Genomic DNA, 27430 nt, shown 5'->3' on the forward strand with positions numbered 1-27430 from the left:
ATCTAAGAAAATTGAGAGGATGTAACTGGGAGAGAGAAGATGAGAGACAGGTTCCTGGGGGAAAGACAAAGGGACTCAGACTCTGGGGAACAGTGTGAAGCCCACATGGACAAGAGTGGACTTCTTCAATGACAAGATGGATGGAGATGCGACACAAGGACAACCTTCTATTTCCACCCAGATAAATCCTGCCACACTACAATCTCTCATGCGACGGTTTGTGAAATGCTCTCCTCACAATCCGGGGAAAGAGACCCACTGCCGCCAGTGTAGGATTTCTTACAATGGCAGTGATGGAGGAGCCAGATCCTGGAGGGATTCTATTTCCCCTGACCACTTTGTGGAGAAAAAGTCACTACTGTCCAGGGACATCAAAAAAAAAAAAATAAACTTCTATTTTCTACATTGCAGTATTAGGGCTATACTAAACTAAAATAGAAATTGGTCATTTGAAGAGAAGTTCTTTTTAAAATAATTACTTAAAGTAAGTGGCATTGAGTAGGTGTTTGGGAGGCAGGCAAGAGGGAAGATAGCTGGGCCTAGGTTGAATGTTGAAAACATGTTACCTCCGTTACCATAGAAGACAGAAGCAGTCACTATGCAGTATTTTTAAGGTTTTGGTTGTAAAGCCAGCATATTAGGGTTCATTGTTTGCTTTTCATTGCTTATAGCTTATTATTACATGGAATAGATCAACTCATCAATTATTCACTTTGCTAGAAAAGACTGAAAGAAAATAAAGTACAAAATAACAGAAGGAGAGAATACTGAATAGTTTCAAGTTATAAAATCCAATAAATTGTATCAGTTAAGGAAAGGAATCCAGCCCTGAGGCAAAGATCATATTAAGGTGTGATGTTTCCATCTGCTGAATATGCCTTCAATTTGGGAAAGAGGGCGCCATGATGAAAAGAAGCAAAATAAGGAAGCAAATGCAAAAAGGCAAACATGAGTATTAAGTCTGGGACAGAATGATAGGTACTTAATGACACAGGAAATGGACTTTTCTTCTGCCATTCTTTTGTTATTATTTTTGAACATAGTATTTTTAAGACTTATGTTGGTGATGGAAACTATATAGAATGCCTCTAAAATAACTGTACAGATACTCCACACCATATGTAAAAATTATGTTATGAAAAACACTAAAACAATTTTCATTTTATTCAAAGTTGATCCTTAGTCAACTAAAAAAATGACTTGGCTTTTAAACATTCCTAACTGGAAAGCTCCGTCATCTTCCTTTAAATTTTGATAGGATCTAGGGTGCTTAATACTATGACCATATAGGATGGAATGCCAAGTTCAGCAATCTGAACTTTTTTATAGATGACTCTGTTTTATCTTACTCTATCATACATTTTAGAACAAGTCAACCAAAAGTTAGTTTTGTCATACCAAAATTGATTTAGGAATACAGTATAAAACTTCTCTCACTGAAAATTATCAGCATATTTGTTTAATCCCCAAAATAAACACAGTGTGCATTTTGGGGTCATTTTTAACTATGTTATATACTTCTGGTTTATAAGAAAACCATGTTTCATGAAAAGAACAGTACTTTCCTCCAGATTTTCACTACTTGTCCCCAAACTCAAATCCATGGTTAAAATCAATGCCAAACAAACTGTCACTGCAGAAAGAATCCTCAGTCACGTAATCAGCAGAAAATGAAGAGAACATGATCACAAAATATAAAGCCAGAGGAAAAAGATGTGACAAAGCTGACAAGCAAGTAGAATCCAACATAATTCTGCTTTGTGAACGTCTTCCTTCCAGACAGATAAAACCCTAGGAGCAGCAATGCTACTGCCTCCCTTGAGCAATGTCATTGTTTTGTGAGTTAAAAAAAAAAAAAAAAAAAAAAAACAGACGTTCACTGTGTTCATAGATATGTGCTGCTTAGGGTCCACTAAGTATTTTGAAACAACACGGAGGTGTGACTGACAGCATTAGAGGACTATATATTTCAAGTGTAGGGCAAAGGGAGACAAGCCTGAGAATATATTTGCCCTAGTACTTTCAAGGATAAGAGTGAGTAAAATCAAATGAGACAAAGAACATGATAATTTACTGGAGAATAAATTATTTAAAACTTTTTTACCTTGTGCTAAGGCCCAAAGTTTATATGATCATGACAGACTATTTTCGGAAACATAAGCAATACTACACAATTAAAAATAATTTGCTCTTGGTGACACCAGAAAGATATATAATTGCAAGAAACAAGAATTCGGAGACCATTTCCATCAGTTTTGTAAATTTACTATAAATAAATTTAATGTTTACATATGCTCATACAAGGCAGCTAGAGGGAGAGAGAATCAGTATATAAATTTTAAAAGGTAAAAAAATTAAGATTTTTTGAATTTTTATACACATACTTTACTAGAAATAATTTTTGAAATGAATTTTAAGATGAACTCTTGAATGCTTTGTAAACGTTTTAAAAAATTAGACCCACTGCAACAATTTGTTGGTGAATTTGTATAACTTTTGAAAATAAACTCTTTTTTCTAAAATAAAAAAAAAAAAAAGAAAGAAAATTGAAGATCATCTATGATCCAGTAATTTTGCTCCTAGGTATATATCCTAAAGAAATGTATGCATGCATGTACCAAAGACATGACCAAGAATATTGTTGGTGGCAACTCTTTGTAATTAATACTATGTGTCTTTTAACGTGATTCTCATTTGTTTTTCACAGCCAAGCAAATTTAGCCAATCCTCTGTCTTATGCCATGCAGATTGTAGGCATGAGTGCTACTCTTCCTAATTTGGAGCTTGTGGCTTCCTGGTTGAATGCCGAACTCTACCATACCGATTTTCGTCCTGTACCATTGTTGGAGTCAGTAAAACTTGGAAATTCCATATATGACTCTTCAATGAAGCTTGTGAGGGAATTTCAGCCCATGCTACAGGTGAAGGTAAGTCAGTATTTTTACCTTACTACCACCAGTGCTTTATGTTTGACTGCGTTTTCTAGCAAGTTAACAGTTTCTGAGTTATGTGAAGTGGGAATTGCAAAGTAGTTGAATATGAATTACATATCCATTAGAAACATTATTAGTATTAAGCTAATTGGTTTCATCTTAAAGAATTGGTGGTGATGGTAAGAGAGGAAATGTAGTTGTGTCTTCAATTTAAATAACTATCATTTTCTATAAGTAATACATAATAATACCTAGTTTTATAGATCTTTCTTTTTAACTGAGAACAGATTTTCTTATGGCTTATATTTATACTTAACACTTTTTTCCACATTATAAACAGTTTATAATGTAGAGAATTAAACTTTTGTTAAATGATAGGTTATAAATAGAGTGGAATAAAACATCATTTTTGGAGTTAGACAGACCTACCTCTGATACTTATTAATAGACATTTGATACAGCTGTGATATTAGTTGAATCCAAAACCCCTCAGAATGTAGTGTCTTCATGTATAAAATGAGAAATAATACTTACTTTAGTATTGTTGTAAGAATGAAATATGATTTTTAAAAATTGTCTAGCATCTAGAATGTACTTGATAAATGGTAAATTTCCTTCCACATTCCTAAATACACTTAATAAGTTTCAGTTTACATTATTTTTCTAAGCCTGTGTCTCTGAATACTAAACTAGGAAAAGATAAGTTTAGAGCTGGGATCAGGACAAATTCACGTTTCAGTATCCTCATAGGTATGCGTTTGCAGCCTCTGTATGCCTGGTATGGAATCATGCTTTGCTCTGTACTCCAAATTTCACCTGATTATGCCTTGGTTACCTCAATAATTTATATTTGTAAACATTCATTTAATCTTCTGTTAATGTTTTTCTTCTATTACCATGTGCATGCAGCTACCCTTTTTGAATCACTTTCAATTGTTACTTGAATTGTTAAAAAAACCCTCCTAATTGTTCTTTACTGCTTCCACCTGGTCCCCTTCCATCTACATTTAGAATTAACATCAGGTCATGTATGTAACAATTCTGCTAAAAAAAATTGTCATGGTTCCCTGTTTCATTTAGAATGAAAGCCAACATCTTTATAGTAGCCTAAAAGGCCTACATCATCTGCCCCCACCCTCTTAGCGCTCTGCCCTCATCTACTGTATTTCTTCTGACTTCCTCCGTAGCCTCTTTGCTGTTCTACAATTTGCCAAGAATCTCCCTCCTCAGGTTCTCTTTGCCTGGAATGTTTTCTTCACCAGGCATTGGTGTAATTTACTTTTTACCTTTGGACCTTTACTCAAATGTCACTTTCTTAGACCTTCCCTGGCCACCTTAATCTAAATTACACTGTGTTCCTCTTCCTAATCCCTATTTTCCCTATTGTATTTTTTCCTAATGTGTTTTTGTTATTATCTATCTCTTTTGTATAGGAGTAGGAACACTCTGAGGCCAGAGTTTTTTTCTGCTTTGTTCTTCATCCCCAGTGCCTAGAATGGTATTGCCACATAGTAAATATTTGTTTAGTGGGTGAATGGGGGTATGAATTAAGTAATCCCAGTACACACACTGACCTTCCAGATTTGAGAACTCTCAGGGCTACCCCTGGCCCATGTGCTCTTTATTCTGCCTGAAATGTTTCCTCTGTCCCTCAATTACCTTACATTGAGATAACGCCCCCTCCTTCACATCTCAGGTAAATCATCATTTTCTCAGGGAAACCATTCTTTCAGATCTTTCTGTCAAATTTATGTCAAATATGAATCCTCAAAATACCATAAAACTCTCTTTTATAGTACATTTTATGATTGTATTTTACATTTATTTGTTTAGTATTTTAACATGTTTTCCCAGTGAGACCTAAAACCCTTGAAGATAGGACTTTGACTTCTTCTGATCACAATTTCATCCCCGTTGTTTGAGGGTCGGAGATCAATAAATATTAGTTAAGTGAATAGAAAAATATTTCCTTCCTACCTTGCATTATAAAGAAGTTTATTTCTTTTTCTTCTTCCTGTTTTCTTTTTTCATTGATCATTACTAACTTTGTAACTGATTTTTATTATGCCTTTGAGTAGAAAAAAATTTCCCCATGAAGCAAAATGACTGACTTTAAATTGTTGTGTGAATGTTTTGAAAGTACTACTAGAGTGGTTATTTTTCTTTTTTCTTTCTTAGGGAGATGAAGACCATATTGTTAGTTTATGCTATGAGACTGTTTGTGATAACCATTCAGTATTACTTTTCTGTCCATCAAAGAAATGGTGTGAGAAGCTGGCAGATATTATTGCCCATGAGTTTTACAATCTACAACATCAAGCTGAGGGTAAGTTACTGATTAAAATATATAAAGGACCCATGGACAAAGACAACGGGGTGGAGGAGATTGAATGTGGGAGGTGGGGGTAGGTAGGGTGAGGGGAGAGTAATGGGAGGGGGGGAAATGGGGACAACTGTAATTGCACAATAAGAAAAAGAAAAAGGAAACCTCCATACTTAATACATTTGCTAAAAGTAACTTTAATGATTATATTAGCAAAGCATGACTCTTTCCTCATTGCCACGACCTGCTCCTGGGCACTCCTGACAAAACTATGCTTTTTTGACTAATCTTCTTATCCTCATTATAGACAAAGTGTACACACACTCAGTCTAATATTCCAATTTTACAAAACTGGATTAATATAGGTATATACTCAGGTTCTTCATCTGGGATCCATGGGCTTTGAGGTTATATATAAAACTTCACACATACACAATTTTCTGGGGCAAGCAGCCATATCTTTCTTTATATTTCCAAACTTTAAAAAGAATCACACATACATGTACGTACTCACACACACATGTGCTCATACATATATTTATTTTAAAATAAATTTTATTTAAGTATAATTTATATATAATAAAAAGTACCTGTTTGAAGTATATAACTTAATCAGTTTAAATGAATGTTATACCTCTTTAACATCCACTATGATCAACGTATAGAATATTTCTATGATCCTAAAATGTTCTTTTTTGCTTTTCTTGCTTTTTTCCAGCCCCAGGCAGCCATATATCTGCTTTCTGATATTCTAGACTGGTTTTGCATTTTCTAAGAATTTCATGTAAATGAAATCATATAGTATGTGTGTCTTTTGCATCTATCTTCTTTCACTCAGCAAGATATTTTTAAGATTTATCTAGATAGTTACATTTATCAATTTGTTCCTTTTTCATTGCTGAGTGTGTCATAACCATTAGTATATATTTGTACTGATTTTACTAGCCTATGGTCACTTGAGTTCCAAGATAAATGTAGGAGAGACAGAGACTAGTTCCAGTCACAGAATATTAGAATATTTAATGACTTCACTAGGCCAGTGGTATCATGAGGATGGATGACGGGTATCGCAAGTCAAGTTCCAACAAGTGAACTGCTGGAAGTTTATATTGGGTACGCTACAGTCCAACGCTATCATGTCTTTTCTAGTTCTCTCTTAATTGATACTTTCTATACTCTGTCAACTTATATTCTGTATGTACTACCATGGTAACTCATATTCCATAATAACTAGAAAATTTATTATTTTCTTTGTTTGAGGTTCTTTTATTTTGATTTATTGCAGTGGTTCCCAAATCCTAGTGCTTGACTGCAGCCTAGGCTATGATGAAACCCCCCAAAAGTAAAGACAAGGCTGCATATTTTTCATAAAAATAAAGTTTAAATTCTGAAATTTTCCCTAGTAATTTTTTAAAAAGTTAAAGTGACTTTTCTTTTGAAATAAAGGATTGAGCAATGGTAATTTTTAAAATTTTTGTTCATTCATTCATTCATTATTTTTTATCATATTTTTTTTCCATTACCATTTATCGCCCTTATACCTCCCTCCTCCGCTGCAGTCACTACACTGTTGTTTATGTCCATGAGTCCTTTTTCCTTTTTGCTCAGTCCCTCAACTCCCTAACCCTTCCCCACAGAGCTCTCAGCCTGCTTTTTGTCAATAAATCCATTTTTATTTTGCTTCTCAGTTCAGTTTGTTCATTAGATTCCAAATGAGTGAAATCATATGGTATTTATCTTTCTCTGACTGGCTTATTTCACTTAGCATAATGTTCTCCAGGTCTTTCCATGCTGTTGCAAAGGGCAAAATTTTTTCTTTTTTATGGCTGAGTGGTATTCCACTGTGTAAATGACCCATACTTGTTTTATCCACGCATCTACTGATGGACACTTGGGCTGCTTCCATACCTTGGCAATTGCAAGTAATGCTGCAGTGAACATAGGAGTGCTTATGTTCTTTCAGATTAGTGTTTCAGATTTCTTCAGATAAATTCTTAGAAGTGGAATTACTAGGTCATAAGGCAGTTACATTTTAATTTTTTGAGGTATCTCTATACTAAAAAATTTTTTAAATTGTCCTTAATATAATGAAACATTTGCAACCCTCTGTGGGTCCTTAAAATGTTAATAAAAGTTACCCTAAAAAGTGAAAAAATAAAATGTATATATTTTAAGAAGTTTTACTAGTTCAGAAATCCAAAACTCTGGAAAATTCCTTAAGAAAACATAGTTACTGCAGACAGTTAAGGTCTTACTGGAAGAGGGGCGCACACAGAGATGCAATAACAGAAGGTAATGTTATTACCATATTGGTGCCAAAGAGGCCAGAAAAATTCTCACATGGAATTAGGCTCCTAGGTGATTCTGACTCTGTTGGTGGGACACACTCTGAGCAAGGATTTTGATTTTTAGGCTCTGTGTGGTATTCATTATACTTGTATATAATCCTCTCCTTCCTCCAGTTGGTTCCTTTAGTCCCCTCCTGTGGGCGTGGTCTTACTCTAACATAGCGTTTCCTAAACTTTGCTGCACTTTAGAATTGCTTGGGGAAATTTAAAAATTCTTAATGTCCACCTTGCATGCTATGCATCACAATACCCAGGATTGAGTTTTTAAAAAGTGTAAAGGTGATTAATATATGTAGTATCAGGATCATTGCCCTAGTGTTTAGCTTAGTAATGACTGAGGCAGATAGCACTTAAAGAGGTCTAGACAAAGGTGAACATGTGGATAATATTTTTGTGTGACAGGACTGGAAAGATCATCTGAACTTTTACCAGTGATGCTGGAACAAAAGGGCCTCCTAGAAGTGATTGATCAGCTAAAACATTCGCCTTCAGGACTGGACTCTGTATTACAAAAAACTGTACCATGGGGAGTAGCGTTTCATCATGCAGGTATCCATATTTATAGTGTTATTAAGAAGCCCTCTCCAAAAATCTACACAATTTCTTTATTTTTGTATTTACAGGCATTTAATTTATTGTTAACCACACAATACTTTTAAATTTCATGTAAAAAAATTGTACAATTAAGATTAAGCACAAGTAAAACAAACATGTTTAGGTTTACTTATCTGTATGGTAAACCTTACTTGCAGTCAATGGCTAGGCATCACTTGTTTCAGGGGTCGCTTGCTGAAGTCTTCATATTAGGCTCAGTGTTTTCTAGTGCAACACATCGCCATCTATTGGAACACATTTTCTATTCTTCTACCCACACATTTAATGTCTTTTCCATCTTACCACATACTGTGTAACTTTTTCAGTTTGAGCTGTGGCAGCAAAACTAGCATGCATTTCTTTTTCCTTCTTTACAATTTCATGATAGAAGATTCATTCTTACATAAATCTTAGCCACCTCAGCATACAGCTATGCTCTGCTTAATGATGGGAATACAGTTTGAGAAATGTGTCATTGGGCAATTTTGTTGTTGTGCAAACATCTCAGAGTGCACTTACACAAACCCAGGTGATACAGTCTACTACATACCTAGGCTGTACAGTATAGCCTATTGTTCCTAGGCTATTAACATATATACAGCATTTTACTCTACTAACCACTGTAGGCAATTGTAACACAATGGTAAGTATTTGTATCTAAACATATCTAAACATAGAGAAGATACAGTATAAAAGATAAAAACTGGTACATTACCACGAATGTAGTTTACAGGATTGGAAGTTGCTCTGGGTGAGTCAGTGAGCAAATGCTGAGTGAATGTGAAGGCCTGGGGCATTGCTGTACACTTCTGTAGACTTTAACACTTTAAACTTAGGCTACATAAATTTATAAAACAACATGAGATTAAATCAACCACAAGAGAAAATGATGCAATCAAGTGATGCATTAAGCACAAGATGTATGAAGCTGTTGTTGGAATTACTTGGCATACTGTTTTACATAAACCGTTTTTTATAAGTAGAAAGAGTATATTCTAAAATACAATAAAAACATAGTAAATACATAAACGAGTAATAGTCATTTATTATCATTACCAAGTGTTATGTACTATACATAATTGTATGTGCAGTACTTTTATATGACTTGCAGTGCAGTAGGTTTTCTTATGCCAGCATTGCCACAGACACATGAGTAACGCATTGTGCTATGACATCACTAGGTGACAGGAATTTTTCGGCTCCATTATAATCTTATGGAACTACCATCGTATATGTGGCCTATCATTGAACTGCAATATCATGCAGTGCATGGTTGTACAGTTTTTTTTACTTATTAAGTAGAGAACTTTTACCTTTTCACTTAAAGGAAGTGGTTTATAGCTTCTTTTTGGCATATTCAGATTGCCATTAACACTCTTGCACTGTGGGACCATTATTAAGTAAAGTGTTACTTGAACATAAACATTGCAACACCAGGAATCAATCTGATAACTGAGACGGTCACTGAGTGACTAATGGGCAGGTAGTGTGTGCTGGACAAAGGGATGATTCACATCCCAGGCAGATGGAAGAGGACAGTGTGAGATTTTGTCGTGCTATTCAGTGCAGCTTGCAATTGAAAACTTAGGAATTACTTATTTCTGGAATTTCCCATATAATATTTCCAGATCACAGTTGACTGTGGGCAAATGAAAGCACGGAAAGCAAAACTGCTGATAAGGGGGAACTACTGTACTTGCTAACCCAATTTTATGCCACTCTCCGTGTCTCTCTTTATCTCAAGGGATATTGAAATATTATCACACATATATGAAAATCAAACTAATTTTAGAAATTGTCATATTGTATTTTGAGAGGGATAGAATGTTTAAAAGTCAAATAGGTTGTCAAAATTGCAAGGATTATGGTAGTCACTGAATTAAATAATTTCAGGAAGTAGTCTTTCCATGATCATATGTGCTAAGGATATGACTAAGAATATACAGTTTCTAAGATTAGAAATTTAACCTTTTCAACTTATTTAAAAATTTTATCATGCTATATATAAAGAAATTTATAAATATATATACACACACATATATGCGCACACACATATATGCACACAGTTGACCCTGAACAATGTGGGTTTGAACTGCATGGGTCCACTAACATGCAGATTTTTTCCAATAAATAAAATTTTTGGAATTTTACAACAGTTTGAAAAACTCACAGATGAACTGTGTAGCTTAGAAATATTAAAAAAAGAAAAAATTAGGTACGTCATGAATGCATAAATATATGTAGATATTAGTCTATTTTAAGAACAGAAAATCATCTTAGTCCATTTAATGCAATAAAATATACACAGATTTATTATAAATAGTTAAAATTTATCAAAACTTATGTGCAGAAACACAGACCGTACATGGTGCCATTCAGAGTGGAGAGAAATGTAAACAAATAAAGATACAATATTAAATCATACCTGCATAAAATTAACTATAGTGCATAGTGTACTACTGTAATAATTTCACAGCTACCCATTCAAGGATTGCAAGAAACGCTTAAAATGCCCTCTGACACCACTCATCTTGTAATCAATTTGTTTCTCCAGTAAATTGGGTATTACAGTAAAAAGTGACGTCTTTCAGTTGTTGCATATTTTTCACTGTATTTAGTGTAACACTGTCAACTTTGAATAACATCATGGGACCCATACAGAATGCCATTAGTGATGCTGGAAGTGTTCTTGAGAAACAGAAAAGTCATGACATTACATGACAAAGTTGAATTGCTTGATATGTACTGTAGATTGATGTCTGTAGCTGTGGTTGCCCACAATTTCAAGATAAGTAAATCCAGTGGAAGGACTGTTGTTAAAAAGAGAAAAGGAAATTTGTGAATCCTTCACTGCAGCTATGCCAGCAGGCATGAAAACCTTACAACTTTTCGTACATTACCTTTTTATCTCATATTGAAAATGCAGCTTTTATGTTGGTGCAGGATTGCTATAAGAAAGGCATATCTATAGACTCTAAGGTGATTTAAGAAAAAACAAAGTCGTTATATCACAACTTAAAGCAAAAGGAAGGTGAAGGATCTAAAGATGGAGAATTTAATGCTAGCAAAGTATGACTTAATAATTTTAGAAAGGATGCTCAGCAACACTAGCCATCAGAGAAATACAAATTAAAACCACAATGAAGTACCACTTCACACCAGTCAGAATGGCCATCATAAACAGATCAACAAACAACAGGTGCTGGTGAGGCTGTGGAGAAAAGGAAATCCTAGTACACTGTTGGTAGGAATGCAGACTGGTGCAGCCACTGTGGAAAACAGTTTGGAATTTCCTCAAAAAGCTAAAAATGGAACTGCCTTTTGACCCAGTGATTCCCCTGCTGCGATTATACCCTAAGAATCCCAAAACACCAATTCAAAAGAACCTATGTTCATAGCAGCACAGTTTACAATTACCAAGTGCTGGAAGCTACATAAGTGCCCATGAGTAAATAAGTGGATCAAAAAACTATGGTACATTTACACAATGGAATACTATGCAGCAGAAAGAAAGAAAGAGCTCTACCCTTCGCGACGACATGGATGGATCTGGAGAGCATTATGCTAAGTGAAATAAGCCAGGTGGCGAAAGACAAATACAATATGATCTCACCTATAAGTGGAACCTAACCAACGAAACAAACAAGCAAGGAAAATATAACCAGCAACATTGAGAGAAAAAAGAAACCAACAGGATCAAGAGGGAAGGAGGGAGGAGGGCTGGGAAAAGGGAAAGGAAGGGTCAACTCAAGGGGTGGGAAAAGGGAAAGGAAGGGTTAACTCAAGGGACGTGTATAAAGGACCCATGGACAAAGCCAAAGTGGGAAAGGATTAAGGGAGGGAGGTGGGGTCGAAGGGCAGGGGAAAGTGGTGGCAGTAAGGTAGAAACACATGTATTTGAACAATAAAAAAAATTTTTAGAAAGGTTTGACTTAAAAAGTGTCAAGAGAAGCAGCTTCTGCTCTTCAGACACCATTAAGAAAATCATTGAGGAAGGATATCTGCCTGAATAGGTTTTTAATGCAGATGAAAGTGCCCTATTCTGGAAAAGTATGTCGCAAAGGACATTTATTAGTAAGGAAGAAAAGCAAGCACCAGGATTTAAGATAGGAAGGAACCAGGTAACTCTACTGTTTTGTGCAAATGCAGTTGGGTTTATGATCAGGACCGACCTTACCTATAAAGCTGATAACCCTGATTCTTGAAGAGAAAAGATAAGCACCAGTTGCCAGTCTTTTGGTTTTATAAGAAGACGTGGATAGTGAGAACCCTTTTGGGGGATTGGTTTCATCAATGCTTTGTCCCTGAAGTCAGGAAATACCTTGCCAGTAAGGAACTGCCTTTACATTTTTTTTTTTATATTGGACAATGTCCCTGGTCCAACTCAGGAGTGACCCAGACACTCCTGAGTTCAACACAGAATGCACTGAAGTGGTCTACTTGCGTCCACACACGACATCTGCAATTCAGTGTCTAGATTAGGGAATCATAAGGACCTATAAAGCTCATTGATCATGGTACTCTACGGAAAAGATTGTCAACATTATGGAAGTAGAATTCTGATAGAACACCATGAAAGTCTGGAAGGGTCACACCATTGAAGAGACCAATGTTTCAGAAAAAGCCTTGAAAGCCATCAAACTTGAAACAATAAATTCCTGCACAAGAAAACCGTCCAGATGTTGTGTACGATTCCACAGGATTTATGACAGCCAAAGAAACCATGGAAGAGATTGTGAATATAGCAGAAAAAGGGGTGTGTGTGTGTGTGTGTGTGTGTGTGTGTGTGTAGGAGGTGGTGGTGAAGGGTTTCAAGACACAGATCTTGAAGAAGAAAACTTGATGGAGATGAGTGCTTCTGAACCATGCCAGAAGATGAAGAAGACATAAAAAAGCAGCACAGGAAAACAAACTGATATTAGACAATCAGGCAGAAGAGTTCCTATTATTCAAGACTGCTTTTGACTACTTTTACAGCATGGACCCTTCTACGATGTGGGTACTGAGACTAAAGCAAACAGTGGGGAAAGGATTGGTACTCTATAGAAATATTTTTAAAGAAATGAAAAAGCAAAAAAGTCAGACAGAAATTCCATTGTATTTCTGTAAAGTTATGCTGAGTGTGCCAGGCTGTTTTGTCTCTCTTTTCACCTCCTCCACCTCTTCCACCTCTGCAACCCCTGAGACAAGAAGACCAACCCTTCCTCCTTCTCCTCCTCCTCAGCCTACTCAAAAACTTTCATGGTGATCCACTTCCACATAATGAATAGTAAATAACTATCATGCCATACAGTTAATAAACTTAGTTGTTGTGTATGTGTGTGTCTTCATGTGAAAATATACCTACGCTTGATCTCAGCCAAAAGGCCAAGAAGCAATTCATGTGGAAATATGCTGACTGTATGGCAGGAACTGTATGAGGCATTTTTGTCCCATCATCATGTAAGTATTCATCACATAGAACATCATAAGCAAGACTTATTGAAATGATAGCATATTCTTACATAAGCATAAGGTGAGTGATATTTAATATAAAATTAGGAATGTGTGTTTTCTTACTGTTTTGTAACTGCTTCCAAAAATTACTATACAATATGCTTCTATGTATCAGCCTATCCTCACAAGTAAGTGGTTTTTTAAAAACTGTAACAGTGCTTTCAAATACTGTATTATGAATATGACTGTTACTATATGCCATAAACACTATAAGAATTCATTTATTAGTGTGTAGTCTATGCTGTCATGAAGCAGCCATATCAATTATTCTAGACTGTTATCAAGCAATTGCATTGCTGCTGTTTCATTATCAAAGGGAACATTGTTATTCCTGTAAATAAATATGAATTTTTTTATATCTTTCATTATTGATGTCTAGTGTTAGTAATACTTATACTATCTATAGTGTTTTGTATCATATAAGACAATATTGATATAAGCACTGACAGACAAATTCATGTTGTAAACAGATAATGCAAACTTATGGTATTAATATAGTACAGTACTGTAAACGTATTTCTCTTCCTTGTGATTTTCTTGATAACATTTCCTTTTCTCTAGCTTACTTGATTATAAGAATACAGTATATAATACATATAACATACAAAATATGTGTTAATTGATTGCATTATTAGTAAAGCTTTTAGTCAACAGGAGGAATTTTGGGGGAGTCAAAAATTACACAGATTTTCTATTGTTTGTGGGGTCTGTGCCAGAACCCCTATGTTGTTTAGGGCCCATCTTTGTATGTTATTGTAACTTACTTTTTTTTTTTTAGGTCTTACTTTTGAGGAGAGGGATATCATTGAAAGAGCCTTCCGTCAAGGTCAAATTCGGGTCTTGGCAGCAACTTCTACTCTTTCATCTGGGGTGAATTTACCTGCACGTCGTGTAATTATTCGGACTCCTGTTTTCAGTGGTCGAACTCTAGATATTCTTACATATAAGCAGATGGTTGGTCGTGCTGGTAGGAAAGGAGTAGACACAGCAGGTGAGTTTGAATTTAATTGAAATGTCATTGCTGAAGGAGAGTGTCATTCTGCTTGAAATTTGACTAGTCCCTGGCAGCCCATATCTCATCATGTTGTCTTTGTTATCCAAAGCACTACTGTCATCCTTTTGGGTTTACTTAATACTTAAAATGGAAGTTATTTTTCATATGTTGTCAACCATTGATTTTCTACTAATGTAGAATCAAAATTTTCTTTTATATACAGTAAAATGATTCAGTATTATGTTAATCAAGATGACTTATCACATTAGCTGGAATGTGATTTTTAATTTCCATTATAGTCTACTAGTTAGTGCTAATGAAGGTAGTAATTTGCATGGGTATTAACTCTATTTAGGTGACTGGTCTAAGAGTTCAAATGCAGATGCCGAGAGCTGGGAAGCACTCTCACACTTTGGAAGTAGGAACTTCACATACAATCTTTTTCCCTCTAAATTGGTTCTGGCTCTAAAAACAACCTTTTTAGTTTTTTACCTCATGTCAGCAAGTTATGATGTTATCAGTAGTTCAAACAAAAGTTTTGTCTTAAGTAATGAAGAAGAGGCTTGTTTGAATTAAATATCAATATAGCATTACTACTTATAATAATATGTAGCATATATATATTATTTCTAACCTCCTACATTATTCTGGGTGTGATTGAATTGTTATGAGTCTTCTAACATTAAAGAAACTTTGGAGGAACATTCTCTGTTACTTACCTTTCTTTTTTAGGATGTAGTTTAGTGACTCCAATATTGTACTGCATGTCAAATAAATAGGCAAACAGTTCTGTGGCTGTTGAAGGGGAATTTGGATATCCAGGAGAAATGGGAAAGTTTTAATGGGAAAGTGGTGGGATATTCTGGGCACAAAAAGCTGGGTAGTATACTGAGGAAGTGACTTTTAGAGTAACTTGACTTGTCATATGAGCTCCCTGAATAGTCGATCTCATTACTTGTGAATCCTATATTTATGAATATGTTTATTTACTAAGCTCATTCAAACCCCCCAAGTCAACATTTGTGGGGCCTTTGTGGACATGTGCGTGCAGAGTAGTGACAAATTTGAGTTTCTGGAATCACATGATTCTACCTTCTTGTTTTAGCTCTCACATTGTAAACAGGCATCCTTTTCTGGGCCTATTGTCACATTTTTACATTTTTGGGATTTTTTGATGATCTAACTGTTTTAAAGGGACCCACAACTATACTGCTGAAGTGCAGTTATCATCTCTGTAGTATTACTAGGTGCAAGAAGGCTGTGATGTACTCCATAGAGAAAATAAGGGTGTTAAATAAGCTTTGTTCAGCTGTGAGATACAGTACTGTTGACTGTGAGTTTAATGTGAATAAATCAATAACACATATGAAATAGGTCTCTTTAAAAAGAAATGCACTTAAAACAAGATTATGTTGAAAATGTTGAGCCTAAGGGCTTGGAGAAAGCTAGCTTTGTATTTCCCTGATGAGAAATGATTTTATATTCCCTAATTCAGTGTTTGTGGTGACTATAGAACATAACTACCACAAATAATAAGAATTGACTATAATTTATTGGTGACTAGATTAGTTAGAATATAAGTTCACTGCTGTAACAAAAGCCAACATAACAGGTGATTATACAAGGTTGAAGTTAATTTTTTCTCATATAACAGGACAGTTTAAGTTATCTGGGGCTGATAAAGTAACTTCAGTGTCAGGGACCTAGTCTTCAGGGTTTTTTTTCCATATAGTTTTCAGAAATATAATTTCAATCCTGTGGTATAAGATGATTACTCCAGTCTCTGTCATAACATCTGCATTTTAGCCATCTGGAGAGGAGAGATGAGGAAGTATAAAAACATGCTCTATTCTTTCAAGAAGTTGCACATAGTAGTATTTCTCCTCACGTATTGGCCAGAACTGAGTTACATGGTTACATTTCCCAACTGCAAGGGAGGTTGGGGAATATAGTCTTTAGCTGCATGGCTAGTATCCAACTGACACTTAGGGATTTTATTTTTATCTTTTTAATTTAAAAAAATATTTTTCAATTACAGTTGACATTCAATATTATTTATATTAGTTTCAGGTGTATAGTATAGTGGTGAGATAATTGCATTCAGGTCAAAATCTTTAATATGAAGAAAGTGACATATTTTAGTATGGCATACATTTTCTGATCTCCTTCAGTCCAAAGTTTAGAAAATGAAAACATTGGAGCCTTGACTTCCAGCCAAGATGGAGGTGTAGGTAGATACATTTTGCCTCCTCATACAACCAAAAGAAGGACAACAACAAATTTAAAAACAAAAAAAAAATAACCAGAAATGTCAGAAAATCGAATTGTATGGAAGTCCGACAACCAAGGAGCTAAAGAAGAAACTTTCATCGAGACTAGTAGGAGGGGTGGAGATAGGCAGCCAGGATGGAGAGACTTGCAGCAAGGTGGCAGCTGGAGGACTGGGTGGTCCCACATTTGCATGTGGATAAACCAGGAGGAATAGCTGGGGAGCGAGACAGACCATGCAACCCATCTGAAAAGAGGAAATAAGAAAATTATCTAAGTCCCATGGTTCTGCATTTCAGGGACAATAAATGTGAAAGTGAAATTTTGAGGGTTAAAAAACTGCCCTACAATATGGACTCTGAAATTTAAAATGAGACACTAAAGCACATAAATTATCAAAACTGTTCATTGTGGAAAAGTTGACAAAATTCTATGCCTACAACAACATACGGTTATCCAGGTGCCATTTCCTCCTACAGTTTATGGTCAACTTCTGCTCATCTTTAAATTCTTGCTTCCTGTCTGAAAAGTCAAGGCATACCCTCCTCTTAAAAATCAATTTCAATCAAGTCTATGGCAAAAACACTGTCCCCAAAATGTTTCAAAATTCTCCTATCTAGATGAGACAGTAGTCAATAAAATTTAGACTTAAGTAGTTCAAAGATCTACACAGAACTAGATTTTGCTCGTTGTACTGGATGCAGTTTGAGTGGAATGTGAGTAGTTGAAAGTTGAAAGGCCAAGATGGAGGCATAGATAGATACACTTTGCCTCCTTGCACAACCAAAAGAAGGACAACAACAAATTTAAAAACAAAATATAACCAGAACTGCCAGAAAATCACACTGAATGGAAGTCCAACAACCAAGGAGTTAAAGAGAAAATATTCATTCAGACTGTTAGGAGGTGCAGAGACAGGCAGCCAGGACAGACAGGCAGAGGGGATACACAGCAAGGTGGCAGCTGGACGACTAGGTAGGCGAGACTGTGTGGGGCAGTCACACATTTGCATTTGGATAAACCAGGAGGAACAACAGGGGAGCAAGACAAACCATGCAACCCAGGGTTCCAGCATGGGAAAAGAAAGCCTCAGAACCTCTGGCTGTAAAAACCTGTGGGGGTGTGGCCACAGGAGAAACTCCCAGCCTCTCTGGAGTGTTCCTTGGAGAGACTCACAGGGTCCTAGAATGTACACAAACCCACACACCTGAGAGTCAGCACCAAAAGGGCCAAATTTGCTGGTGGGTAGGAGGGAAAGTGACTGGAAGCCAGCCGAGAGCTGAGCAAGCAGCATTCTTCCGTCTTGGACCCCTCCCCTACACACAGCATCGCAACGCAGTGACCTGGGTTGCCCCACCCTGGCAAATAACTAAGGCTCTTCCCCTTAAAACATAACAACAGTGCTGAGACAAAGAAATATGACCCGAATGAAAGGACAGATCAAAGCTCCAAAAATAGAACTGATCGATGAACAGATAGCTGACCTATCAGATGCACAGTTTAAAACACTAGTAATCAGGATGCTCACAGAAATGGTTGTGTATGGTTGAAAATGGAGGAAAAAGTGAAATAAAGAAAAATATCCAGGGAACTGACAGTAAAGGGAAGGAAAGCAGGACTCAAATCAATGATTGGGAGCAGAAGGAAGAGATAAACATTCAACCAGAACAGAATGAAGAAACAAGAATTCAAAAAAAAAAAAAAAAATTGAAGAGAGGCTTAGGAACCTCTGGGACTACTTTAAACATTCCAATATCCAAATCATAGGGGAGCCAGAAGGAGAAGAAGAAGAGCAAGACATCGAAAACTTACTTGAAAAAATAATGAAGGAGAACTTCCCCGATCTGGCGAAGGAAATAGACTTCCAGGAGACCCAGGAAGCTCAGAGAGTCCCAAAGAAGTTGGACCCAAGGAAGCACACACCCAGACACATCATAATTACATTACCCAAGATTAAAGATGAGGAGAGAATCTTAGAAGCAGCAAGAGAAAAGGAGACAGTTCCCTACAAAGGAGTGCCCATAAGACTATCAGCTGATTTGTCCAAAGAAACCTTGCAGGCAAGAAGGGGCTTGCAAGAAGTATTCAAAGTCATGAAAGACAAGGATCTACATCTAAGATTACTGTCTCCAGCAAAGCTATCATTTAGAATGGAAGGGCATATAAAGTGTTTCCCAGATAAGGTCAAGTTAGAGTTCATCATCGCCAAGCCCTTATTACATGAAATGTTAAAGGGACTTTACTAAGAAAAACAAGAAAATCAAAAACTATGAACAGTAAAATGACAACGAACTCACAACTATCAACAACTGAACCTAAAAACAAAACAAGAAGCAAAACAAAGTAAGCAGACAACTAGAACAGGAACAGAATCATAGAAATGGAGATCAGAGGGGAGGGAGGGGAGAAGAATGCAGGAAAAGGTACAGTGAATAAGCTGCATAAACAGGTACAAAATAGGCAGGGGAGGTTAAGAACAGTAGAGTAAATGGAGAAGCCAAAGAACTTATATGTACAACCCATGGACATGAACTAAGGGGAGGGGGGAATGCTGGGGGACAGGGTGGTGCTGGGGGGAGGGAAATAAAGGAGAGAAAAAATTGGGACAACTGTAATAACATAATCAATAAAATATATATTAAAAAAATTCGTTAGAGTCCTGGCTGGTGTAGCTCAGTTGGTTGGAGTGTCATCCCGTAAACCGAAAGGTCACAGGTTTACTCAGTCAGGGCACATGCCTGGGTTGCAAGTTCAGTCCCTGGTTGGGGTATTTCTGAGAACGGTGCCCCAAGAGAAACGTTGATGGGTTGTCTCTCCTATGTGGCTTGACCAGGGACCAATCAAAGTTTCTCTCGCATTGATGTTTCTCTCCCTCTCTCTCTCCCTGTCTTCCCCTCTCTCCACAATCAATAAGCATGTCATCCCAGCAGTGGAATTGGACAAAAGGCAATTCCATATTTAGTTTCCTGAGGGACAACTGTAATTGAACAACAATTTAAAAAAAAGAGAAAAAGAAATTTAAAAAAATAAGCATGTTTTCATGTGAGCATAAAAGGAAAGAAAAAAGGGTTTGTTTTTTTTCTTCAAAAACTCTCTGATCATAACTGTCACTATCATCTATTATTTTCTTTAAATAAAGTAAGCCAATTAAGTTCTTTTTAGCCAGTATCTTATGGAAATGTGCTGGGATTTTACAAACATGATTGTTTTGTTTATAGGTGAGAGTATCTTAATTTGTAAGAACTCTGAGAAATCAAAAGGCATAGCTTTACTTCAGGGATCTCTAAAACCTGTTCGCAGCTGTCTGCAAAGACGAGAAGGAGAAGAAGTAACTGCGAGCATGATAAGAGCTATTCTGGAGGTAAGAGTGTTCACTAAATTACCACTTGTTCTTTTAACCTATTATACAATTGTAGAACTTTAGTATGTGAAAAATCTTAGCTTGTGTTTCTTTATGAGGTTATTTACAGCCTTTCCAAGTCTGAATCTCTTCTATTTTATATAGTTATTTCTTGGAATTTTCATTGATGACAAAATATTACATCTACTTTTCAGGAAATCTTTTCATGTTGTCAGTAGATATTATATACATTTATAATGAATGATGATGATGGAAGAGTAAATAGTCTCTACCTTAAGATGCTGTGAATATTTTAAGAGAACAAAATTACTTCATTTATTTTATATCATGAGGGCCTACATGTCTTAGAACCCTGGCTAGTATGGTTCCGTGGGTTGAGCACCAGCCTGTGAATCAAAAGGTCACTGGTTCGATTCTCAGTCAGGGAACATGCCTGGGTTGTGGGCCAGGTCCCAACCTAGGCAACCCATCGATGTTTCTCCTACACATCAATGTTTCTTGCTCTCTCCTTTACCCTCCCTTCCATTCTCTCTAAAAAATAAATATTTTTTTTTGAAAGAAGTTATGGAAAAACCCTGGCCAGTATGGCTTAGTTTGGTTGGACATTGTCATGTGCACTGAAAGGTTGCTGGTTTGATTCCCAATCAGGGCACATGCCTTCATGGTGGGTTCTGTCCCTGGTTGGGGCATGTACAAGAGGCAATTGATCGATATTTCTCTCTCTTTATTCCCCCCTTTTTCTCCATCTCTTCCTCTCACTGTAAAAATAAATAAATAAAATCTTTACAAAAATTACAGAAAAATTTCACACCTCTTGCATCAGATAATAGTTGGTGGAGTGGCAAGTACGTCCCAAGATATGCAGACTTATGCTTCTTGCACATTTTTGGCTGCAAGCATGAAAGAAGGGAAGCAAGGAATTCAGAAAAATCAAGATGCTGTTCAACTTGGAGCAATTGAGGCCTGTATAACGTGGCTGCTAGAAAATGAATTCATCCAGACTACTGAAGCTAGTGATGGAACAGAAGGTAACTATGACTTCTTAGTTGCAATTTACTCACTTTTTCATCTGAGCAATTTAGAATGTGGATGACTGGTTAGTAAAAGGAAATTGGGCCCTGGCAGGGTAGCTCAGTTGGCTTGAGCATTAATATGCCAGGGATGGGGGTTCCATCTTCAGTCAGGGCATATACAAGAAGTAATCAATGAGTGCATAAATAAGTGGAACAACAAATGGATGTCTCTATCTCTTCCTTCCTCTCTCTCTAAAATCAATAAATAAAGAAAATTGGCTCCTTAAGCTGTGTAGAAGGCAACTTATTTTTCCAGGAGTGTATCAAGTCATGTTCAGCAAGTCATTGTTGTGTTCAGCAACATTGGACAATTAGTGTATAGTCCACTCATAAATAATCCATGCTTTGGGCAAGATTCTGTTTGTAAAATTTATCAGAGCCTAAAAAGTTCATTACAGAATACAGAAAGACAGTGTGTTGTTTAATTTTCAACTTCTGATCCTTTATTTTCCCTCCCCCACACCCAAACCAGGAAAGGTGTATCATCCAACGCATCTTGGTTCGGCAACTCTTTCTTCCTCACTTTCTCCAACTGATACTTTAGATATTTTTGCTGATCTCCAAAGAGCAATGAAGGGCTTTGTTTTAGAGAATGATCTGCATATTGTCTATCTGGTAAGTTCTGTTTTCTTCACTGTCATATTGGTGAAAATGGGGAGAAAATATATAGAATCTTGAACATCAAAGACATCCTACAGGAGCATCTTGCATTGTGCGTATGGTTTACATAAGAAAACAATGGTAAATTCTAATCAACAGACCCACAGTCAAAAGAAAAGGCCTTGACCCTAGCTCAAAATATTGGCAAGTTAATATATATTTATGTTTTAACTTAAATAAAACATTTATAGTTAAACAAAACTTTTATTTTTTTAATATTTACAACATTTATGTGATTCAAAAATAAGAGCTGTATCAAAAGGAACACTGAGTGAAGTCTGACATCCCTATCTACCCCCTGTATGCCATTTCCACCCCCATTCCTAGGTAACTGTTTTCACTAGTGTTTTGGTGTATCCCTTTGTTTCATTTTATAAATATTAGCAAATGCTTATATATATTGTTACTTTACCTTCTTTCTTATACAGGGGATAGTATATTATATACATTATTTTGTATTTTTTTTCTCAATAATATATCTTGGAAATCATATCAGTTCATGGAGATCAATTATTTATTTATTGTTTGTTTGTTATTTATTTATATCTGTATAATTCCCTTGTGTGTTTGGTTATACCATTGTTTCAATCATTTCTCTGTAGTTTGACTTCTGGGTTGTTTCCACTATTTTGTTACTGTAAATGATGCTGTAGTTAAAATAATTTGGTGCAAATAAAAAATCATTAGGAAGAGTTGCAATTGCTCTTGCCCAGAGTTGCAATTGCTGGGTAAAGTGTAAAGACATATGTGATATTGGTTTTGTTAAATTGCCTTCTATAGGGTTCATATCATTTTCCAATTTTATCTGTGCTATATGAGAGTGGTTTTTATTTTATAACCTCATGAATAGAGTATATTTTAAGTTTTTATATTTTGAATAGTTTTATTTTACATTTTTATTATAAGTAAATTTGAATATATTTCCAAATGTTTAAGGGCAATATGCTTTATTTTCTATGAATTATCTATGATTTTTTGCTCATTTTCTATTGGTTCTTTTTTTTTGTCCCCTCCTTAAGTTTTAAAGATCCTTTTATATATAGGGAGAGTAATAATTTGTGGTATAAGTTAAAAGTATTTTTCTCCTAATTTTTCTCTTGGTTTTTGACTTTGTTTATTGTGTGTTTTGTATAGCATTTAAAAAAATGTAGTTGGTAGTTGAATTTATGAACTTTTGAATCAGAAATGTTTTTTTTACTCTTTTATCTTTTTTTCATAATGTCTGTCTGTAGTTACAACTTCATTTATTAAGGTTCATTTATACACAATCAGTAAATATTTTTTTACAGGATTCAACTTTTACCTTTTCCTCCAACTTTTATGTAATAATTTGTTTTTGTATTTGGATATCTCTCTAATTTCCATTTGTTATTGGGTATATTTCTGTTTCATTTGTTGACCTGACAACAAAGCACTTTTACCAATTTGTTCACTAGTACCTCTGTTTTATTAAAAGCATTTATTGTATGTTTTATCTCGAGGAGCCAGTTTCCTTCATTGCTGTCCTTTTTCAGTGCTCATAGGTGTTCTTTCTTGCCTACCTTTTAATATACTACCACTTAAAATTAATTTAGTGTTTTCACATTTATACATTAACATAGAGGAGAACTGACTGGCATTTTTAAATAATTGATTGGTCTTATAAATAAAAACAAATGTTTCTCTATTTCTTTAAGTCTGTTTTTGGACACTCAAGAGTGTTCTGAAAATTTTCCAAGAGAATATGATTATTTAAAAAAAATCTTTGTTACAATGCAATTCACATAGCATGCCTTTTAGAGTGTAAAAGTCATGAATTTTAGTATAGTCAGGGTTGTGTAATCATTACTAATATCTAATTTCAGAACATTTTTCATCACCCTAGAAAGAAACCTGTACCCATTAGCACTCATACCCCATTTTCCTGCAACCACCTCATCATCCCCTTTTCTTGAGCAGCCACTAGTGTACTAATGTGCTTTCTGTCTCTGAAGACTTTCCTATTCTGAAAATTTCACATAAATGTAATCATATAATATATGGTCTTTTATGATTGGTTTCTTTCACTTAACATAATGTTTTCAAAGTTCATTCATGTTACAGCATATATCAATTCTTAAATCCTTTATATTGCAGAATAATATTGCATTGTGCAGATATACTACATCTTTATCTATTCATCAATTGATGGATATTTGGAATGTTTTCACTTTGGCTATTGTGAATAATGCTGCTTTGAATATTCACCATACTTTTGATTACTGAAGCTTGGTAGTAAATTTTGAAATCAGGAAATGTGAGCTCTCTAACTTCAAGAAAGTTATATTTTTGAAAAAAATTTTGACTATAATGGGTACATTGTACCTCCTTATGAATTTTAGAGTCAGTTTGTCAGTTGCTACAAGGAAGCCAGCTGGATTTTGATAGGGATTGTGTTGAATCTGTAGGTCAATTTGGGGAATATTGTCGTCTTAACAGTATTGTTTTCCAGTTTATATACATTTACATTTAATTAGGTCTTTTAAAATTTCTTTCAACAATTTTTATAGTTTCACAGAGTACAAATTTTGTGCTTCTTTTGTTAAACTTATTCCTAAGCATTTTATTCTCTTTGATGGTAGTAATGATACAGTTAAGTGGAATCGCTATATTAATTTCATTTTCAGATTGTTTATTAAAGTATATAGAAAAGCATCTTTTGTATATTGATCTTGTATCCTGCAACCTAGGAAACCTGTTTATTAATTTTAATACTATTTTGGTGGATTTCTTAGGATTTTCTATATATAGACAAGATCATGTCATTTGCAAATAGAAATAATTTTGCTTCTTCCACTCCAATCTGATGTCTTTTATTTCTTTTTCATGTCTAATTGACCTGGCTAGAATCTGCAATAAAATGTGGGTTAGAGAGAGTGTGAGCAGACATTTTTGTCTTGTTCAGTCTTTCACCATCAAGTATGAGGTTAGCTGCAGTTTTTTTGCAGATGGCCTTTATCAGGTTGAGGAAGTCACTTTTTTTTTTGTTTTAAAATTTATTTATTTATTTACTTATTTTTAAATTTATAAATCATGTTTATTCTATTACAGTTGTCTCAGTTTTTACCTCTTTACCCCCCTCCACCCATTCCACCCCCACTCCCCACTCCCACAGTCAATTCCCACTCTGTTGTCCATGTCCATGGGTCATTCATACATGTTCTTTGTCTAGTCCTTTCCCCTTCTTACCATCATTGTCCTCTTTCCCCATCCCCTCTGGTCACTTTAAGTCTGTTCCATGTTTCTGTGCCTATGGTTTATTTTGTTTGTTAGTTTATTTTGTTGAATAGAGTCCACTTATAAGTGAGATCATATGGTAATTGTCTTTTATCAACTGGTTTATTTCACTTAGCTTAATATTCTCCAGTTCCATTCATGTTGACACAAAAGGTAGGAGTTCCATCTCTCATTCTTTCTTTCTTAAATGCAGAATGATTTTATTTATTTTTTTAAATGTCTAAGTTAGTTATAAAATATTAAAAAAATTTAAAACCATTATAAAGTCTCAGCAATTAAACCAATGTGACACCAGCACAGAAATAATCAAGTAGATCAATAAAATATAATGAGTATTCTAGAGACAAATGTATATATTTCTCTAACAATATATGATTAAGTTGATATTTCAAATCAATGGGTAAAATAAGGCTTATTCAACTAATAAGGTGCATGGACCACTATTACTTGAAATAAAACAAATATAGAGCCCTATTTCACACATTATACAAGAAATATTCAGGCGAGTTAAAAATCAATATGTAGACTCTAAGGAATTTTAGAAGAAAATAGAACTAATATTTTTCATGACCTGAAGTAAAATATTCAAACCCAGAAGGTATAAAGTAAAATATTGACAATATGACTATATTAAACATTTAAGACTATACAGTAATATAAAAAAACAAAGTACAAGTGTTAGAATAGAAAAGTATTTGCCACACATCTAAAAAAGTGTTAATAGGTTTTTTGTTATTTTGGGTTTTTTTGGGGAAAAAAGTTCTACAAATCTTTAATCAATAAATGGATAAGACTACCAAAAAGTCATTTAAAGTTTTTTAAAAAAATAATAGAAACAGGCAAGAAATATACAAAAACAGGTTTAGTTTCCACAAGTAGTAAAGGAACAATTAAAATAACATGATTGTCACAATCAGATTAATGAGTATTAAAAATATTGGTAATATCAAGTATTGGCAACTCTGAAAGGAACTGGGTATTCATAGAAACTTTTTCTTCATCTTAAAGCAGTCCCTTTAGCATATATTGCAGTGGTGGTTTGGTGGAGGTGTATTCTTTCAGCCTTCTTTGTCTGGGAAACTCCTTATTTCGCCTTCCATTTTAATTGAGAGCCTTGCTGGGTAGAGCAGTCTTGGTTGCAGGCCTTTGCTTTTCATGGCTTGGAATATTTCTTGCCATTCCCTTCTGGCTTGCAGGGTTTCTGTTGAGAAGTCAACTGCTAGCTGTATTGGGGCTCCATTATATGTTACTGCCTATTTCTCCCTTGCTTGCCTTAGGATTCTCTGTCTTTGATATTTGCCATTTTCATGATGATGAATCTTGGAGTGGGCCTTCTTCGGTTCCTCTTGAATGGGACCCTCTGTGCTTCCTTGACTTGTGTGCCTTTTTCTCTCCTCCAATTAGGGAAGTTTTCCATCATGACTTTTTCAAACAGATTCTCTATCCCTTCTTCATCCTCTTCTCCTTCTGGTATCCCCATTATACGGATATTATTATGTTTCAGGTTGTCCTGCATTTCTCTAAATGCCTCTTCATTCTTTTTGAGTCTTTTTTCATTTTATTGCTCTTTTTGGGAGCTTTTTTCTACCTTGTCCTTCAGCTCACTGATTCGATTCTCGACTTCATCTAGCCTGCTTTTGATTCCTTCAACTGTGTTCTTCAATTCAGAAATTGTATTCTTCATTTCCTCTTGTCTCTTATTGACAGTTTCTATGTCCTTTTTCATGGTGATATAGTTTGCAGTAAAGTTCCTTGTAGTTTCCCTGTAGCTTTTTGTAATTCTCTCTGAGCTCACTGAGCTCATTGAGCTTCCTTAGAACCGTTGTTTGGAACTCAATATCTGATAGTTGACTTGCCTCTATTTCATTTAGTTCTCTTTGTGGGGATTCCTCCTTTCCCTTCAAGCGGGGCATATTTCTTTGTTTTCCCATTATTTGTGAGACTCTTCTTTTTTGCTTCTGCTTCTTAAGTTGATCTGCCTTGATTTCCTGACTTTGTGGTGTGAACTTCTATGGTTGGAGACTGCTGTTTTTTTTTACTTTCTGGATCTGCCTCTGATGATGTCAGATGTTGACCCTATCTTACCTTAGGCAGTCTGTGCGAAACTTCCAGTAACCTACTGTTT

General features: G+C 35.3%; 1 protein-coding gene across 1 annotated transcript in view; it reads left to right on the forward strand.

Annotated features, from left to right (window-relative positions):
* Positions 1–27430, forward strand: part of POLQ (DNA polymerase theta) — a 151948-nt gene that overhangs the window by 12459 nt on the left and 112059 nt on the right. Inside the window, exons 6-12 of the mRNA XM_054575239.1 lie at positions 2708–2927; positions 5112–5259; positions 8007–8153; positions 14473–14685; positions 20175–20317; positions 21141–21345; positions 21863–22005. Coding sequence (XP_054431214.1) covers positions 2708–2927; positions 5112–5259; positions 8007–8153; positions 14473–14685; positions 20175–20317; positions 21141–21345; positions 21863–22005 — 1219 coding nt within the window. The remainder of the gene's footprint in view (positions 1–2707; positions 2928–5111; positions 5260–8006; positions 8154–14472; positions 14686–20174; positions 20318–21140; positions 21346–21862; positions 22006–27430) is intronic.

This window comes from Pteronotus mesoamericanus, unplaced genomic scaffold (assembly GCF_021234165.1).
Source record: "Pteronotus mesoamericanus isolate MK-2021 breed Mesoamerican mustached bat unplaced genomic scaffold, CSHL_Meso_final contig_27, whole genome shotgun sequence".
Classification (NCBI taxonomy): Eukaryota; Metazoa; Chordata; class Mammalia; order Chiroptera; family Mormoopidae; genus Pteronotus; species Pteronotus mesoamericanus.